General features: G+C 42.6%; 1 protein-coding gene across 1 annotated transcript in view; it reads left to right on the top strand.

Annotated features, from left to right (window-relative positions):
- The window catches only part of ddr1 (discoidin domain receptor tyrosine kinase 1), a 61,672-nt gene that overhangs the window by 2,839 nt on the left and 37,658 nt on the right, over positions 1–21,175 (top strand). The window contains exons 3-4 of the mRNA XM_071205970.1: positions 11,679–11,830; positions 17,794–17,896. Coding sequence (XP_071062071.1) covers positions 11,679–11,830; positions 17,794–17,896 — 255 coding nt within the window. The remainder of the gene's footprint in view (positions 1–11,678; positions 11,831–17,793; positions 17,897–21,175) is intronic.

Below are 21,175 nucleotides of genomic sequence, written 5' to 3'. Positions count from 1 at the left end.
AACTGTCCACTCTAACCTGATTTCCCTCAAGTCTAGACAGCTGGATTGTTCAATTGCTTTTGCTGGACGTGTGGTCACATGCAGAGCAAAGACTGCCAGGGAAACAATTCATTGAATAGTGGAGTGGTGACACTTCAAAGCCAGATCCGGGGTGTTCAGTAGTTGTCAGTAAAAATCTCAAATCCCGATCGAACCTCCAGAGTCCTTCTCTCAGAGCAGACCTCCCTCCCACCCTGACTTCCACCATACCTTTGATCCTGTAATTGATCATTCAGGCAATCTGTCTCTCTTTACATCTAACGTGGAGCACACATTCTCCCTCTTCAACTTCTATCTCTCCGTTCCCTTTGAAGCAGCGCTAGATGTTTCATGTATCCCCCTCCCCCTGCTCATCCATCTCACCCTCAGCCTCCCTTCTCCCGTCGCCCCTGTGATGCTGCTCATTGATCTGTTTGCTCTGCTCGGCGAAGGTGCCCTGCTAAGATAACAATGTTGGTCCTTCTTAGATGTAAGCAAACTGGGGGTATAGCCTGTTTTGGCTTCAGGGGGTTTCTTCAAAGAGTGTCACTATCCTATCAATGTGTCTTAGGAAGACCTTGGCACGGTGCCCTTTAACCACTCAGGAACCCGCAGAAATTCCTCTGCATGTCCTTAAGAGGGCTGTGTTGGAGGTGCTAATGCATGATATATTTCATTAAGATTAAAGTATAACAAATGTATAACTTGCAAAGTAACACCTCCCTAACGGGCAATTTCTCAACTTTATTACATGTTTTAAGACTCCTAAATAGTAAATGTAAGAGTGCTCCTCATTAAGCATCAGCCCCCCTTAATACTTTTTAGACAGTTTTTAAACAAATTGAAGCACTAAAAATTGTCCTTTTTAATACCATGCATTTGCCAGGCAACAACATTACCCACAATGCAACTAGACCATGAAAGGTTTGCCAAGAGATTTGGGTGTGTTAAGCCAGTAGCTCTGAATGTGGCCTCAAGCATTGATGAGGATTAGTGTTCCCTTGGAGCGGTTTGTCCTGAACCCGTCGACACACTTTGATTAGGGCTGCTCAATTAATCGTATTTTAATCGCGATTATGATTTTGGCTTGCAACGATTATGAAAACAACATAACCGAAATAAAACAATTATTTAATTTTTTTTTTTTATTGGTTTTTAAGTTGAATTATATTAAAGTTCAGGGTAATAAACTGTTAAAAACATACTGCTCACATTTCTTTAAATAAATGGATGTTTTCAAAGTAAATGGATAATCATTTTTAATAATCGTGATATCAATTATTGACCCAAATAATCGAGATAATGATTTTTGCCATAATCGAGCAGCCCTAGCTTTGATGTGTACATTTGGAGGAATTCCCCTTTAAATCACATGATGTCAAGTTGATGATCTAATGCAGGGGTGCCCAACCTTTTTTGAACCGAGAGCTACTTTTAAAGTTGCCAGTCTGCCGAGATCTACCAGTCCAAATAGAGAGGCGTAGCCATTACTGACAGCCTACTACCAGGTAAATACACACTTCTACTTGTATACAACTGACCTTTGTACGATTTACTTCATAAAATACTGCAGATCCTTTATCTTACCTCTTTCTAATCTACATAAGTAGTATTTTACTGAATTTACACAACAGTATTGTTGATACCGAGTTGGAGTGTATTCACACGTCACTACAGTGGGTAATGTTTTCAAGAAACATTGAACAGTGCTGCCACATATGACACAGGAAAAAAAGAAAATACTCTGAACCCTTTCTTTGCCATTATATAAAAATAGTGTTGCTACAAAAGTATGAATTGGGCTTACTAATAAGACAACTCAGATCTGAAGCTACACAGGAATCTGCTGCCAAAGTGTAATAAAAAAGACAAAATTAATAGAATCAAACCCTTTTTTTGTAGCATTTTAGTAGATTATAAAAAGAAATGCCTTTAAAATCGGATGCAAGCAACACTAGTTTCATAACCTGAATTGATAATAGACTATAATCAATTTAAGTTTGCATTCTTATACAATTTTGTACAATAATTATAATGAATAAGTTCAAACAAACTCAAACTCACAGCTGATTAATAACGGTATCTAACTTGAGTTTTTATTATATCAAAAACCTGTTGAAATGCAACTGTTATTTTTATTACGCATCGGCAGCCTCCAGGAATGCTTCTTTCACAACTTCGCCGTCTTTGAAAGACTTCATGTGTTTCGCAAGAACGTGACTGGCACGATATGATGCTATGGTAGCAGCCTTGCTCTTGTTGTTGGCCTGGTGAAAATGGACTGCTGTGCATTTAGCTGTCCTTTCAGGCCCCTCCCCTTTTGGAGCGTAGGACAGAATTAGGAGGGAATTCCGTCTCGTAGCGTTTATGCACTGTTTTGAAATGCCGCTCCTAAATTACCCTTCTTCGATAAAGCCACGCTCGCATTGCAGATGAGACAGATGGACTTTGAATTGGAATAGATACACAAATAATCATCCTCCCACTCGGAGTGAAAATTATATATGGTTTGCTTCTGCCATGATTGCGGTCTTGTGTGTGTGCGGACTGTCACTCCTGTTGACACGGACAACGTTAGCGAACTAGTGCACTGCCCACTGCCCACCAGCCACGCCCCGACACATGGGGTCACGCCGGCCAATCACAAATCTTTGATGCGTTCAAGTGCATTATTCTGGCACAGGAAGATTATGTTATAGGACATTAACGATAAAACAGAATATTGTTGTTCTATTTTTAGACACATCTCGCGATCGACTGGGAATCTCCCCGCGATCGACCGGTCGATCGCGATCGACTGGTTGGGCACCCCTGATCTAATGGGTAACGGTTGCTGATGCTGAATCCAACTGTGAATCGCTCCCAAACGGAGTTTATCGCTTCTGGAAAAACTCGACTAACTCGACCTATGAAGATGGAAACTCCTTCAAACTTGAAAGCCAGTTCTGTTCTCTCCGTTTTTTTCTTCATCTCTGTTCAAATCCTCACACTGTGGTGCTGTTTTCATCTCCGGTTGCTAGCACCCACCCTGCCTCTCAGTCTTTCACTAGTAATTACTAATGGCTCCCGGCAAAGTAAGTGCTTTTGAAACCCATAGGAGAAAATTGTGTTCAACATCAAAGGTGAATATTTTTTCGCCTGAGGTATTTGAATACGTCCGCGCTGAGTAGGGCCGACTGATCTGTGCTTCCCTCCCTGGGGCTTGCAGGGCATATTAGCATCGGGAAACTGTTGTGTGATGTGTAATTTAGCTCCTTGCTGCTGAAAGGGAGGAGGAGGAGGAGGACTTCAGTGTGATAGTTATCTGCCTCAGGTGTGTGTGTGTGTCCTAGTATTACTATACTTGTGGGGACCTAAATCTGTTTACATAGTCACGTGTGGGGACTCGCCGCCCTTATGGGGACAAATTGGAGGTCCTCATGTCATGAGGGGAATCATACATTTTAGGGTGAAGACTTGGTTAGGGTTAGGCATGTGTTAAGGTTAGGATAAGTCTCCAGGAAATGCATATAAGTCAATGTAATGTCCCCTGAAGTGATATTGTGTGTGTGTGTGTGTGTGTGTGTGTGTGTGTGTGTGTGTGTGTGTGTGTGTGTGTGTGTGTGTGTGTGTGTGTGTGTGTGTGTGTGTGTGTGTGTGTGTGTGTGTGTGTGTGTGTGTGTGTGTGAATTCTAAGGGCCTGTTTTTAGAACATTAAGAAAAAAAATGTTTAAGTAACCAATATGATATCTTTTCATGGGGCCCAAAATCCCTGTGTGTGTGTGAAGTCTTAGCAAAGCCCAGATTTTCTATGAATCAGGTCACAGTACTTTTAGTTGGGGGTATTTTGTGTGTGCCCTCTGCAGTAGCTAAGAGACGTCTGAAATATGTTCTCCCCTCCTCAGCTGTCCTTCATTAGAAATGAGAAGGTGTGGTTGAGGAGGGCAGGGTTTGAATCTGACTGTTTCTTCTCACTTTGACTCAGAATGCTGAGTCTCGCTGAACTCATTCCTGTCAGACCTAGTTTCCCTTTCTTCTGCATTGCTGTTTCTCTCCAGGCCATCCCTCCCCCCTTCTCCTGTTCCCTCTTTATGTTGCAATCGCTGCTCACTGGAGGAATACTTCCCTTCCTCCTGCGGGCAAAGAGTTGCTTTTGTCCCACGCCTGCTCTGTCATGAGACACTCTTCAGTCGGTTGCTGGAGGGACTTTAACTCCACCATGTCATTCGTCTGTCTGTCTTCCTGTATCTCCGTCTGCAGGCCGTTTTCTCTCGGCCCAATGTGAGAGTAGCACTCTGCTGTCACATGCCTCTCCGTTCTCCTTCCCTCCTGCTTCTCACTTGTTCTCTGACAGGTGGCAGAGAGACTGTGCAAATTCAATTTTGGGAATTGGACTGCGGCTTGCCGTCACACTTCAGCCCTAAAACGACCTCGGTGACAGCCTCGGTGTCAAATGAGAACCAGCCCTATACACTCTGCTGTCAAATTAACATGCTATGCCACATATCTGCTAGATTCTCATTATACCTTTCACACCCACACTTTAAGGCCGAACTCAGAACTAATTCTCCCGAGCTGCAGCGGTGACGGCTTGTTTTCATACAGAAGCATGCAACTAACTTCTAACCTTCAGTATATGAGGTGAGAAAGGGCTTTCATTAAGTCCCTTTCACGAGCAACAGTGAAATGCCTCTCCTTTCATTCCAGATGCATTATACAGCGAAACAAGAGCTGAGAACTGCTAAAGTACATGTACCGACACGAATGAAGCTTCAAGCCCTCTGAACGAAAACAGTGTTCCAGTTACTGTCAGTTGGAAACCAGTTTTTAAAATAACTTCTTAGGTTTTTCCTTTGCGTGTAAACGAGACTTCTCTTTGATTCCCACGATGCAGCTAATGAACAGTGGATCCCGCTGATGCCAGAGGTGCTAACCAGAACTTTGATTGGTGGGATTTCTTTGTGGAGACACGCTCACTGTTCTTTGTCACATTTCAGCTTTCACAGAACATCTTCTTTTGATTTATACTCGTGCATTCGTTAAGGCACCCCCCCCCCCCTTCTTACTTTGGTATCTGTCTGATCAAGCTTATTTCCTTTGCTGATGCAATACTATCGGAGCACGATGTAGCTATAATTAAAAAGAAACCTCATCCAGACTAATTATTGTTTGTACTGCAGGCGTGTAGATGGAGGATCTACCCGGATGTGTTGCTCACGATTTGATAAAAGTGAACGGTAGCAGAACAAAAACAAGCAACATTACTTTCACCTCAGAACCATGTCAAGTACACACTTACACACTTCAGAAGAGGTTCTAAAAAAATATATTTTTACATAAAACAGATTGGACAGTAGTTTGTAATAGTTTCATCATCTAAAGACATTTTTAAGATCCCTTTCTTATATGCCTTTATTATTAAGCCAAGGTTGTTGTGTTTTCATCAGGGTAATGTTAAAACTACTGCCTTGAACTTCCTGAAACTGAAAGGGTGTAGGTAGCATGGGCTTTGGAAGAACTTAGACCTTTTGGGAAATGAATCACAGTCCGAATACACGCATTCCGTTTCGCTTACAGAAACGGCGTAGGTCAGTACTCGTCTGGTAAATATTTGTGATCACAGTAAAATACAAAGAAACGTTGTCAGTCCTTTCTGATGATCTGGATAATGAAAACACGGTGTCTAAGTTATTAAGAGCTCATCTTTGGCACACCTTTTCTGTATTACTTGTATATCAGCAATAGCTCGACCAGGAACAATTGAATGGTCTACAACAAACCAGTACAATATGACAAATCAGACTCTTAAATAACCAGCTTTTTAAACCGTTTCTTTGTGTTTTGCTACCACGTGCTTTTGAAGGCATTGTTGTCTTGCATATATGTGAATTTTCAATATATATTATGTAGATTTTAGCTGTGTTTTAGGTTGTTTAGATGTGCGTACGCCAGTCAGACGAATCAGCTTCCTTCCATAATGTTTCTCGACCATTTTAACGCCCAACAGAAAAGCATCCAAAACACAAACGCCACGCTTGGCTAGCTTGTCATAAAGCTCTGTCCCTTCACTTACAAATGGGTTTGTGCGGCTGCTGTGGATGAAGGCATTCTTCATTTGCCAGACAACCTGTGGTAATCACTCATCATTTGTCTCTGTCCACCATGCTGATATTCTGCAGCCATGGGGCCAAGAGGACCTGCGTCCAAGTACAAAGCAGGCTGTGGAAACGGACAAGATGGAAGTGTGCCTCTTTAATTATGATTGATATCAGCTGTGTGTAGCCGCATGAACCCGACTTTATTACATTCATTTGTCACTGTGTTCGCATTAGCCTCAAGACTTGGGTCATGAGCGCTCGGGCTAAACTGATTCTGGGTTTCGTTTGAGACTTGGATGTGAGGTGAGTTGTTGCTCAGCTGTCTAAATGAGTAACCCGATGTTCAGCACATCTCAACTGCTGGTTTTTATTTTACAATCCTCTTACCATGCTTCCTTTGGTGATTCACCCCCTCCTTTACTCATCCTCTAATGCAACGCTTCACTTTCTCTTTTCTTGTTGCTGCTGCTTAATTTGTTTTTATGACTCGACCACCGTTGCTGCCATCTCCTTCAGCTCTCATTACCTTGTTAAAGTGACTCATCCATTCACCCCTGCTGCTTCCTCAGCCGAAACTCAGGAAGTCCACATTTCCCAGCAATGACTTGCACTTCCTTCTATAGAGGAATATTATGACACATAACTGGACAATTCGATGACCAATAGGAGGACAAACCTCAGACATATTGTTGATGTCAGTGTAGGTAATTATTAGAAGTGCATCGTCTGTATTTTCAGTTTTAACAGCAAATGTTTCCACCCCCACTGACTCAGATGTGTTGTGTCCCTGCTTCAAGTGAAGAACTGGCTGGTGTTTTCATATTCAACAAAGTAAGCTGAAGGTAATTCTTCCAAAATAACTCCATGGACATATTTGTGCCCTCCGAATGGGCCTGCCTTAAAAACAAGGAAGCCGTTTCCCCGCAGGGATTCATTCACACCGTCCCTGAGTCTCAAAGAAACACAACTATTTACAGGAAAGCCATTCAGTGACCTTGTTTCTGCGACTTGCACAGTGCCCCTCTCAACCTTCAAAGTGAAGTGAAGCTTGAAGATTCATTTGTGTTTCCTTCAATCCCGGACTCAGAGGGGGGTGTTGCGTTCGACCTCACCGGCGTCCTCGCACTCTGTCGGAAAACCCAAAACAAAAGCTCACTTTGCTCTGTCTCCCAGCGGCCATTAGTCATGTCTAACCGAGGCAGCGTGTTTCTCCGTCTTGCTGTGATTGGTCTGTGTGTGGAAAAGAAAGACATTACAGTAAAGAGACGAGGCTTACACTTTTAACATTTTAACTGCAAATCATTTTATATAACTGCTGGCCATTTTCTAAATCATAAATTACAATTTAGAAACATTTGATGCAATCTTGCAAATATTTACAGTGAAACAGTAGGGTTTGTTTGAACAAGACTAACGATGTAAGTGGCTGTACAGTAAAAGGGTAAATGCTATCGATAGCACACAAGGCTAACATGCTGATTATTGAAACATAATCATAGTTGAGGCTATTGTTGATATTTCAGTCTGGACAAGATGTTGACTGCTTATTTTCCAACAAATCTTAGCCAATTAGTCAGTTCGCCTGCTGCTACAAATCATAACGTTCAAATTATTCTTTCCAAACTAATCATTGTTAAAAGCATAGGCTATTTGTTTGGCTTGTAACAGCATTACTGTTCAGCAGCTGAGCAGAGTCTTAGTTATTGATTATGTTGCGAAAAAAAGAAACGTGGACTAAAGAATGATTGTGCTTTAATGTCTGTTATTGATTACCTCATGTTTAAAGTTTGTATTACCCTGTACCCACGAGTCCTAAACTTACGGCCGTCTCGAATGTACTTAATCACAGAAAGCCGATGGTTATGATATTCTCAGCAGTGATAAAACATACACGACTGGTAGGTAATGAGCAATGCAAGACAACCTGAACAATCCTTTAGGTTGCCACTGACATTTGGACCGGCTTCATTATAAAACTGGAAAGAATAGCGAATGCTATGGTTCCAGCTCGAGGGGCTCACTAGAAAAGACGCTAACCAGTGCCAAAGCAGTCGTGCCAGTAATCTAATTATAGAAACTATCTGTAATGATGCAAGGACTTCTAACTAAGTACATTTTTCTCTGTGTGAGCCTCTCTACTCGTGTGTCTCTTTTGTCAGTTGTGTGTTCAGAACCAGCAGCTGCTCATAAGTATTCATTAGTCCTGCGTATGGATTAGCTGAGACAAAATGTGAGGGTGTAGATTGGGCTCCACTCTGCGCTGCCTCCTCCCGCTGAGCGCACAGCTGTTCAACACCACTTGACTTCTCTGACAACAATGTTCTCCGGTGGCTGTGGCTACTTTTGTTCCTGCTCGCCAAAGCATTTGTCACAGTGACTTTTCTTCCCTTGTTCATAACATCTTTCCCCCGTCCATGGGCCAAACTGTGATGAAACTGTTTCGTGGATAGCGTTTTGTTGATGTAACCGTGGTTCACAGTTATGGAGATTGCCTCCGATTTGTGGCCCCATTCCTCAGATTCTTAGCTCGCGTAAGCCCCACATTTCATCATGTTGTCATCTGGAACTCACACACACATATTTGTCTTTCTGCAAAGGAAAACATAAATACTTCAGCCCTTCATTTATCTGTGGTGTGTCGGATAAAAAAAGTTGCAGTTTCCTCCTTTCATTGAAAAATGCGTTGTCTAGGATAGTGTTTTGTTGATCACCATGGTTCGTTGTTATGGTGAGTGCCACAGATTTGTGGCCCCATTCCTCAGAGGCTCTGCTTTTAAGTCCCCTTACCAGCATGTTGTCATCTGACACACACACACACACACACACACACACACACACACACACACACACACACACACACACACACACACACACACACACACACACACACACACACACACACACACACACACACACACACACACTCACACACACACACACACACACACACACACACACACACATACACACACACACACACACACACACACACACACACACACACACCACACACCACACACACACACACACACACACACACACACACACACACACACACACACACACACACACACACACACACACACACACACACACACACACACGCACACACACACACACACACACACACACACACACACACACACACACACACACACACACACACACACACACACAGTCACACACACACACACACACACACACACACACAGTTTTTCTGCAAAGGGAAAATGAAATAGTTCAGCCCTTCTTTCTCTCCCCACTTGGCACACATGTATCGGTTGCGTTGTGTCTCCCGTTCCGGACAGCTGCACTGACTGGCTCTCCCTGAAATCTCCTCTGTGCCCACATACGCGCCCGACAAACCCGTGCATACTTACACCAGCAGGCCATAAGTCACCCTCTCTCCACCGCCTCCCTCCTGCCAAACACACACACATGTACCCATGTCATCGCTGCTCTTGTTTCAGCGTCTCCGCCCTGTTGTGCCTCGGCTAACTCCACTATTCGCTCCGTTTCCATACATTCCCCCCCCCCCTCGTTCCTCCCCTCCCCTCCGATCTTCTGTCACTACAGCTGTGTGTCAGCTGTCGGCCTGTCCCAGTCTAGTCTAGATGAAGCCGAAACACAGAAGGTCTACAGGGAAGACAGCCCGCCCTCTCTTGTCTCCCCCAGCTGTCACTCCCACTTCGGACTTCCACATATCATGAAGTTCCTTTCCTCTCTCTAGCATCACCACTGGAAATCTTTCCCAAACATGTCTCCAAAGTAGTCTTGGAGGGGGATGGAGCAATAAAATGTGCTTGTTTTCTTTGTGTGATTCACTTTAACTCTGACATTTTGAAAACACTGTAGATCTCCACTTTGTTGCCAGTGTTTTACTGTAGGTAAAACATACTGTGGCTCAAAAAAAGTCTCCCCCTAGAAATCTTAACTGACTAAAACTTGTACAATTCTGACCATGAGTTTATGTGATATACTCAGTTCACACGTTAAATGATTTGTTGATAGTTTCTCCTTGAAGGTCCCACGTCATGGCCATTTCTTCTGATCATAATTCCATTGTTCAGCTCTACTAGAATATATTTATATTGTGCAATTTTCCAAACTCACATTGGTTTCTCACAGCATCTCTGTATAGTATGTGTATTCACTCTCTGTCCTAAACGGCTTGTTGGAGCTCCCCCCCCCCGGCGATACAGCGAGACAGCGCGAAACTCATCCTGAGCACACAAACACTCACAGCCGAAGTAAAAACAATTAGTGTGGCTTAATATTGAGTAAGCAAAAGGTTTATAACGCTGTGAGAACGGGTCTGCGAGCATTTCTCCGCCATCCCAACTCGTCTATTACTAACCAGGGAGCTCTATGCAAGTCAATGGGACTCCCTGTTAGTTGAACATTTACGCTAAAGGTCCTGTTGTGTGAGTGTTGGAGAGAAAACTTTAGAAATGTTAGCTTTGCAGACCATTTACATGCACTAAAACCTATATGAAAATCCATTCTTAGTCAGTTCACACATTAAATGATTAGTTGATAGAGTTTCACGCCCAAGCACCGCTTTTAGTGTCTTTTCTACCAGAGATATACTCATAAGCTTCTTGTGAATAACTCATCATTTAGAAACGATCCTAATATTTTGTCCACCCCATTAATATTAATGAGGATAAACTTACTATAGGACAAACCTCTCACAACACCAGAACTACAGCCTCCAAAAGGATCATACATTTTAATCAGCACCTCCCGGCAACAGTCTCACCAACATCTGAACATTTTAACCTTCACGAAGGGAGATTTATAGCAGCACTTTTGTATTAGACTGCATTCGTTTTCACTAAGTGTAGCTGACCTATTAAACTTGCAGCTCAGTGTGGGCCTGATTGTGATTTTTAAGCTTTTAAGAACAACAAATGCTTAATGTCTGTGGTTGGGCGTTTTGAGCATATCATTACATTTGCACTAACCTAACTCAGACATGTTTTGATCCCTATTATTTTAAATTACTTTAACATCTGACCTTCTCTCTCACGCATTTATTCTCATTTTTTCCCATCTCCAAAAGTGACAGCTTCATCGGTTTGTTATTTACTCCAAACTTCTCCGACCGTTAGCTCCAATTAAGCTCCCCCCTATTACGGAGAACGTGGGTTTGAATTCAGTTTTGCGAATACTTGGGCCGGCTAATTATACATTCTTCAATTACCAATAGGCTTGCACCCTTTCTACAGGCAGAGAAGTATTATTGTACCTCTGCGTTCTGCTGCCAGAGAGAAAAACAAATGTCGTGTGTGAAAGTGGCCTTTGTTATATGGCTTTGAGCTCGCTCCTCTGGCATTTGGACGATTTCTGAGCTCGGCATGCAAAGCGTAGAGAGACAAATAACTGAGACATGCAACGTGCTTTTTTTGATCGAGGGAGTTGAGAAATGGACGGTGATCGTGAGCTCTGCTGCCTCTTTATGGAGCTGTATGTGCATGTGTGAAAAGGGCGTTTAATACAATCATTTCTGGTTAATGCAGTTTCAACAAGCATAATCCTAAAGTCGATGTAAATCTGAATATCTCTTTTTTTCTCCAACAGGTATGCCTGTGGGCATCAGTGTGGCCCCTCACAGGTAACCAGGTGTGTTGCTGCTGTCATGGCAACCCTGCAGCTGCTTCCTGTCGCTGTGTTCGCTCTCCTGGTGGCGCTGGTGTCGTCTTCAGGAGACCATGAGTGGCACTTTAACCCAGGTAGGATGGATTTCTTAATCTTCATTTTGTTATTTGAAAACGTATTGTAACATTTTAACCCTGCTTGTAGTTCACTTTATTTGAAAAGGGACATTACAGCGGAGGAAATAAGTATTTGATCACTCGTGCAGGTCTACAATCTTGTCTCTGAAGTCTTTAGACGGCTCTTTAGACTTGCCCATGGTTCTGTGGAAAGGCGTCTTTTATACAGGGAACAAAGTTGATATTATGAGTACTTTATTTGAAAGGAAATGGATTTATGTAACCGCTCTGTGGGAGCCAGAGATTGTGTTGGTTGCAAGGGGATCAAATACTTATTTCCCATAGTTAAATGCAAATCAATTTTTTTTTTTAATATAAAAAAAATAAAGACTGTTAATTTCTTTGTAAGTGGGCAAACTTACAAAATCAGCAAGGGATCAAATACTTATTCCCTCCACCTGTATTCTGATCATAATCTAACTATGGGATTACTTGGTTACCTTTTCTTGTATCCTAAATGTAATCCCTTTACATGTATTCCCTTACTCCACAAGCCTGATGATGACTCGCGTCAAGACAAATAATAACATGTAAAGGTCATCATCAAGTTCTTCAATGCAGCGCTTAAAACCCTGGAGAACTCAACACCTATGCCACAAGTGTCTTGTTGTTTTTATATTGTCTTGTTGTTGCGTGTTGGCACCTTGAGTCTGTTATCATTTCGTTGTACTTGTACAATGACAAATAAAGTTCTATATATATATATATATATATATATATTAGTGCTGTCAAAATTATCGCGTTAACGGCGGTAATTAATTTTTTGAATTAATTGCGTTAAAATATTTAACGCATGTGCAGAATGGCCCGCCCCATACGTGCCACCAGTGGCAGCGCTGGGGTAGGCTACACCCATACCAAGAAATGGCTTAGCCCCACCATGAAAAATGATGTTAAAGTAAGCAAAATAAAGTCTGCCAACTCGCGCGGAGTAAATTGCACAGACAGCAGTTAGTAAGATTGATTTCAGTAGCCACGGTTTTGAAAACTTTTGTCACGTAGTGATCGTCTTCTCAATAGAACATCTTTGATAACGGCGTGGTGTTGTTGCAGGAAGTCCCGACGGAGAAATGGAGAATACTCTTGCTGTAGTACAGGGCAGAGCCGTATAATAGTAATAATATGGCTCTGGTACAGGGCAGGGGTGCACATAACTGGTACGCAGGTTATGTGCGTAATCTGAAATGCGTACCGTCACTTGTGTCACAGCGCATTTGCGTACCGACGTACTTGTGAAGCTTTTCCAGAAGGCGGTTAGATCACCGGACGACAGAGTCGGTCTCCGTGTGCACAGACAGGCTGCTGTTAACGTCGGTCTGTACGACGGAACTGTGCCAAAACTACGCCAACCGGCTGCGGAGGGAGACTCCCCCCCTCTCTGGAGAACTGCGCTAAAACAGCTGATCACAACGTTCACACTCTTTGGTCATGAAGTACTCCACTAGCCCCCCCCCCCCCTCTGTCGAGTTTCCTGAAGTACTCCCCCGTTGATAGAAATCAACACGTAATGAATTAAGACCCTACGGTTTGATGATTGATAGGTGTGTGGGTTGTCTTTCATTTTGACACGCAGAACATTTTTATAATAAACATAGATACTGTATGTTAAATGGATATATCCGCCTTCTTTCATTTATCTTTCCATTCCCACAACAATATACATAAATAAATGGCATATTTTGGACATAGTTCGAATGGTGATTAATCATGATTAATTAATTTTTAAGCTGTGATTAATCTGATTAAAAATTGTAATCGTTTGACAGCCCTAATATATATATATAACCAGATACCTTGAAGACATACAGTAGATATCTAGTCTCGCATCACAACATATTAATATATAGAACAGCTATCACTAACATAGTGATCGTAATACTTCTACAACTACTACTACTACTACTACTACTACTACTACTACTACTACTACTACTACTACTACTACTACTACTACTACTACTACTACTACTACTATTACAACTTCTACTACTACTACTACTATTACTATTACTACTTCAACTACTACTACTACTACTATACTATTACTACTTCAACTACTACTACTACTACTACTACTACTACTACCACTACTACCACTACACCACTACTACTACTACTTCTACAACTACTTCTACTACTATTACTACTACTACTACTACTTCTACAACTACTACAACTACTACTTCTACAACTACTACTACTACCACTACTACTACTACTACTACTTCTACTACTACTACAACTACTACTACTTCTACAACTACTACTTCTACTTCTACAACTACTACTACTACTACTACTACTACTACTACTACTACTACTACTTCTACTACTACTACTACTACTTCTACCACTACTACTACTACTACTACTACTACTACTACTACTACTACTACTACTACTACTACTACTACTACTACTACTACTACTACTACTTCTACTACTACTACTATTCATCACACATTTAATTTATAAAGCACATGTCTTAGTACTTAGTGTATTTTATTTTAGTTGTTAATTCTCTATTCCACATTTTAAGTATTTGTATTTTACGTCTGAACACACTGGTGCTTCTTCTGTAACAAAGTAACTTCCCACATTGGGCGTAATAAAGTATTTATCCATCTATCTACTTACAGAGACTTTACAAAAACATTTAAGACAAAAAAAAAACATGCCATGAAATGAATTTAGAGACAATACAAATAAACAAAAGAGATGACAAGTGATGGATAAATTGTCGCCCAATTTCTGTTTCTTTTTTCTTGTGTTTCTGTCCTAAAAAGCTGCCACTTTAAAAAACAGTGGCAGTTAAATGAAATCCCACAAGCTCATGATTGCCCGTTTTAAAGCCCTCGCTGTCCTCTTTGTGTCGGCCATCGTACGTCCTGCCGCTCCGACATTCTCCTCACATTCTCAGATCAGTAAGGCTCATTCTCCGGCCGCTATCAACAGGCTATCCTGTGTCCCCCCTGTCTGCCAGCCAGTCGAGTGTAATAAGAGAATGAGACAACCCTCCAACCCTCCTCTGGCTCGTCAAGCCCGCTAATGCACAGGCAGCTCTTGAAAGTGTCAGTCAGAATGTCGGGGAAGGGAGTGCACGAGGCTTAGAGAGCCGACCAGGTGAAACCAGAGCAGAGCCGACCTTCAGACTGCAGCAGGCGGACCCGGAGTGAGACTGAGTCTGAACATATTGCTTATTATCTTAATGTTGTGATGATTTTGTTGTTTTTTTGATGCATCACTTAGTCTTTCAACACATTGGAGAAATCCATCGTTTCTTTCGATATATCGCGTTTTAAATGCTTTTATAAGAGTTGAATCCATCAGTCGATATGGAGTAATTAGCTGTAGCATGGTTTGTTATAGTTTAGTCACACTTTTCTGCATACTGCATAGTGTGTATTTGATAGATATACTCTATAGCTGTATTACTTCTACTGTTCATAGGTTTAGTGTTTTATTCATGCCTTTCCTTGTTAACGAGAACAAACTATTTCACAATCTCTGATCAATTAATTAAATCTAATTGATACAAGTCTGATCTGCACTCATTTGATAATCACATGTGTAGACACAGCGTAGCTCTTGTGATGGCAATGCTGAACAAATAATGGGATTATCAACTAATTATGCCCGCACACAATGAGTCTAGGATTTGTAGCTACAGTAGATTGAAGTAAAGTCTAGATTTGGAGATGGATAACCAGACTACGATACAACGCAGACAAACAGTTTGTCCAGAAGAATACATCTAAAGCCACCGTGGGCGGGAAGGTTTAAGTAAGTGTGACGAAAAAGGAAAGTGAGAGTAGAGGACACAGAGGGAGAGGCGGAGAGGTGAGAAGATTACAGATGGCGGGGTGTTGACTGGCGATGTGTGATGATGATGATGATGATGATGATGATGATGATGATGTAATAAAATGGGCACCTGCTCACAGGGCGTGGATAAACTGTGTGTGTCGTTGGGGTTTTAGGGGTTTGTCATTCAGCCCAGCATTCCTGTCCACTGACTCGATGACAGAAAGTGAGCTAGACGCCCAGCCCACCCGCCTCTTTCTGTCACCCTCAGCCTCTCCTCCGTATCCCTGTCAGGACCCCTTTCCACTTTATCACTCCCCAAACCCTCCCTCAGCCTCCCCCCTCTCCCCCATCCCCTCCTCTTGACTGACTTCACAGCAGATAGCTGTGGCGTTGGGTAATCCCTGCCCGGACCGCACTATCTGGATCATTTGATAATGCTGGACTGCAGTGGTGGCAGAGATCTGAGACCCGTCTGCGTTCTTTCAGTCGCTCTGCGGTTTCTCTCGGCCTTTTGTTCTCCTGCTGAAAATCCCTGGGCTGCGGTAACTGGAACGGGGGCAGGAACGCTGGGCTTTGTGTGGGACAGAGGGCGAGAAAGACGAGACGAGACACACAAGAAAAGACAGGAAAGGTGTTTACTGTGGAGATACTGCAGGTCCATATAATACAGTGTAGTTTGCCGTATATACTCAGTGTTTTAGTTTTCTTTAGCTTTTAAGATTATTTGTATAGTTACATTTAAAGTTGGTGTAAATACTTGTCTTTAGAACTTATTTCTTTAGATTGTTTATGTTCGCACCACCAGATACCAAAGCCAAGTCCTTGTATGTGTAAACGTACCTGGCAGTGAACTTGATTCTGACTCGTGCGGCGGTCAGACTGAACATCCACCCCGGCCCCTGGTAAACAACAACAACAACAAGCAAAACAGACTGTAACGAATATCTTGTGCAACACTATTGCTTATGTGCTATGGTGTTGCACAAGATGACAATATATACTTATGTGCAAGATAGAAATATAGATGAGAGCAATCCATCCGGGTACTTCCCTTTAGGTCACTGCCGCGCCTCTTATTGGGTGAAAACATTCGCTGTCATTTAACTTGCGGTAAATACAGATTGTGAAGTGATGATGTTTGATTGATGTTAGCCTCGTTAGCATCACAGTCAGAATCAGAATACTCCCAGAAACCTGCAGGTCCGCTCCAACTCTGACTACTTTTAAATCCAGGCTGAAGACTTTTCTTTTTGTCGCTGCCTTTAATTGAACTATTCATATATTTTTTCTTTTAATGTTTATTTTATTATCTTTTATTTTTAATGACTGGTTTTAAATACCATTTTCTTAATGTCTTTCATGGTTTGTAAAGCACTTTGAACTGCCTTGTGTTGAAAGGTGCTAAATAAATGAACTTGCCTTGCCTTGTATTTTTCTATTTGCATAATTACCTGTGAAGAAGTGTTTCCAATAGAAGAAGAATGTGTTGATGGACTGGGTCCCATTGATAAAGACCTCTGTCCTTCCTGCGAAGCAACAGATCTTTTCTTTTACCGTCCATATTTTCAAGAGAAAGTAAAGAAAATCACAACTTTGGATCATTTTAGATACACGCTGTGAGTCCATTTTAAGAATGTCTGACTCCTAAGGGCACTTGGTACACTACGTTTTCAGATCCATTTGAATCATGTTGTCCTTTTTGACCGAGCAAAGCTCAGGAATAAGTGATGCCAAACCCTGCGATTACGTAACGCACACCCTCATTAGCACGGGCTGTAGCACGGGCTGTAGCACGGGCTGTAGCACGGGCTGTAGCACGGGCTGTAGCACGGGCTGTAGCACGGGCTGTAGCACGGGCTGTACCTCCAGAGATCCTGTAAAAGAAATCGGAGTGGGCAGGAACAATTATCTGCAGAGTTTCTCCTCGCTCTCTCTCTGAGTTATGAAGCATGAAGTCCGGAAGTTTTCCCAGAGATGACATAACAACATTATGCTCCGTGACCAATGATGGCTGCTGACACTCTGATGGAAATATTAAGTGTCTCTCGGACATGTGCTCCATGTCTCTCTCGCACTTTATCTGAATCTCGCTTCTCCCCGATCTCCCCCTGCAGCTCAGTGCCGTTACGCCCTGGGGATGGAGGATGGCACCATCCCAGACTCTGACATCACCGCCTCCAGCGCCTGGTCCGACTCCACGGAGGCCAAACACGGAAGGTAGGAAGTGTGTGTGTGTCTGTTTGTGTGTGTGTTCTCACTCGTCACCGGCTTGAGCTTCAACATCAGGATCCATGTGTCTGTGATCCTCTCCAGAATGGAAGGAGTCGTCACATACAGAGCATCAGCTAGTTCCTGAGCAGTGTCCTTCACATGCTGATATCCAAGAGAGGGAGTTACACAGTCACAAGATGGAGGAGTAGAAAGCAGTCTTCACAGTTTACTTCAGATTAGCTCCACGTCAGAAATGAGCATGCTTGTCATATGTCTATCTCCATAGAGGCTGAATCATCATGTTAATCACAGAGCTATCATCTGCCTCAAACAGTCCTGATGCTCTTCTAGGCAATCAAGCATCCTGTCATGTACTCGGCTACAGTTGGGATACCTTTGTTATCATGTGTTACTCTGATGGGAAAATACTGAATGGCCTCTTCCAATATCTGTCTGTGTGTGTAACCACACGCGCGCGATATCTCTCTGGTGTGGTTACAGTCCTAACACATAGACGGTATGCTTATTGCCAGACTCCATGTGGCGTCTGGACTCCTGTTCTGGGTTGCTTTCCAGTGAAGGTGGTGGTTGGGTGACGATGTAATAGCAACTTTTCTTGTAGGATATTTTTGTTAAACCATGTTTTCAACGAAGGGAATGTGTTTTGGATTTGTACAGCAGCCAATAGGAACGCCCTCTCTGACCTGTGATTGGCCAACGTTTCCCATCACAGGCTGCATTTCCTGAAGCCCAGGCTTCAGAGCCAAGGTGAGCTGGACAGTGTAGGTTTCCCAGAACATTTGACTTTGACAATATGCTGAAAGGTTAATATTATTTGCCAAGTGAAGCCAAACACTGACAGCCTAGCCCAGCTTTCAACCATTTATTTTATTTAAAGGAAAATGGCATTGTTGTATTCCTGGCAGTCATTTGTTTGTTGTGAGATAATGCAGTGCAGACTTTTCAGATTAGTTTCAATAAAACATGCAATAGCATGACAGACATAAACTCATTTAGACGTGATGCTTACTGTGATGGATTACACAACTCCAGTGAGTTACAAGAGAGGGATAATTGATGAAATACCATTCGGAAAACAGTTGCTTTAAACTACATAAAAACGTCTAATAATCATGTTTTGTTAAAAAGGACGTATGCTAATTTTCAGGTTCTCTTCAAGTTATTAGCTGTGTTGTAAAGTGTTTGTTGTTATTAGTAAATTGACTTAAATATGTGAGCAAAAACCTCCTCTGGCATGTATCCTTTAAGCCGGTGTCAAACTCAAATACACGGTGGGCCAAAAAAAAAAAATGGGTACTAGTGGAGGGCCGGACTGGTTCAATGTTTATTGCAGAACGTATTGAAATGAACTCATTGCACATATTAAACCTGGAACTAACAAAGCTTACATGATTGCCTATAAAAACAACATTAAATAATCAGTTGCATTCATTTCTTATGGCTCTATCTGCAGAGTCATTTCTTATGGCTCTATCTGCAGAGTCATTTCTTATGGCTCTATCTGCAGAGTCATTTCTCATGAGTACATTTTTCCACAGGCCAACAACAGCTTCAACAAAACTATTTCCCTCAAAGAACAAACCAAACATGCCCTGTTGCCGTGAGAGAAAGTGCAGAAGGAAGCATCCATTGAACTCAGTGTGCTGCTCTGATGCTAGTTCAGACACTTGGCATCTCATCTCGGGGGCAAGGTCATCAGTGTTTGGGCTCAGGCTCTGAGCGGAGGAGACCCTCAGGATGGAGTGAAGGTGTGCGTGTAATATACCGGTGGGCCAGATCTAATAGGAATTAGATATTATCCTGCGGCCCGAAATTAAATCCACCACGGGCCTGATTTGGTCCCCGGGCCTTGAGTTTGACACATGTGCTTTAAGCTAATTTAGAACTGCTACTTTTAATGTGTTGCTTCTTGATAAAGGTATTAAATAGTTTGATGCTTTTTGAATTACGGCCAAATCTTTCCACCTATTTGTTGACAGTAGATTATTTGTAACTTCATGTTAATTTGTTCTGATCTTTAGGGGAAATGATCTGTTGGCATTAAAACAAGAAAGGTCCAGATGTCATATTGGTCATTTCACACAACCAGTAACTTGGAACATTTTATGATTGACTTTCTGTACGTTATGGCAAATGATCTACTTTAAAAAAACATTAAGTCAAGTAGCAGAGGTTTGACTGGGATAATAATATTCTCGTACAGGAACACTTTACTGCAGAGTGATGTGTTCGTCTGCGCGACTCTTTTTTCCAGTCTGTTGGCACCACGCCTAAGTAATTTGTCCGAGGTCTATTAGATTATGATAGAAGATGATGGTGTGTGTCTTTTAAAAACCCACCGGCTAATTATATTACCACCCTGTCTGTCCGTCTGTCTGTGAGGTCAGATCCCCGAGAGCCAAGTTAGGCCTGCAACATGCTAAAGCCATGCACTCAGGGGATCGTGAGTGTGTGTGTGTTCATGTGTCTCTATTGGCTCAGTGTCTCACCATGTGGAAATGATTGTTAGCCCAAGCTTTGTTTCCTAAGAGTCACCGGGGACTCTGAGGGAGAAAGAGAGACGCATAAAACAAGTGAAAGGTGGATATCTGCGAAGGTGTTCTGAAAGCTGCTTAGAAATGAATTTGGTTTCTTGGAAAGATGCAGAGCTGGTAGGTATTTCTCTTGCTCAGCATATTGGTTTCAGGGAGTGGAGAATAGTTGGAGGGGAAAAGAGAAATGAGAACGAGGGGAGAGGGAAGAATACTTGGCTGGTATTTAGGAAGGAAGCAGGGGAGCAATAGCAGAAGAAGTAGGTACTTGGCAGAGCGTCGTAATGATAATCCTGCTGGCTGGTTAGCGGTTGAGCTCTGCCTCATTCCCCCATCACGTTGTGAGGCTCTTATGTGTTGATAATCATCCCGTGGTCTCAAGTCTTCATGATGTCACCCACCGAGGGGGACCGATTGAAATACCCTCGCCTCTGTCGGTGTGACCGAGTTGATCCAGTGATTTGTTTTGGCGGTTTTCGAAGCAGTTTTCATTTTGAGAGAAGCCCCACAGCGGTCAGAGTTGTGGCCGGGCGTCTCCCCCAAAAGCTGCTCGTACGAATTGATCCGACGCCACAGTCACACCAAGCCAACTCTGAGGTCTTCATGTGGCCGATGTGTGGTGGGAGTGTGGACTTTTCTTCCCAGGCTGCATAGACGAAGGTCACGCTGAGGGGAAATCTTTTTAATGCTGCATGTGTGTGGTCAGGAGCCTCGAGGAGCTGCGAGCAAAGAT

Source organism: Pseudochaenichthys georgianus, chromosome 16 (genome assembly GCF_902827115.2).
Source record: "Pseudochaenichthys georgianus chromosome 16, fPseGeo1.2, whole genome shotgun sequence".
Taxonomy (NCBI): domain Eukaryota; kingdom Metazoa; phylum Chordata; class Actinopteri; order Perciformes; family Channichthyidae; genus Pseudochaenichthys; species Pseudochaenichthys georgianus.
The sequence above is the reverse complement of the archived record's forward strand: the minus strand, read 5'-3'. Positions and strand labels throughout refer to the sequence as shown.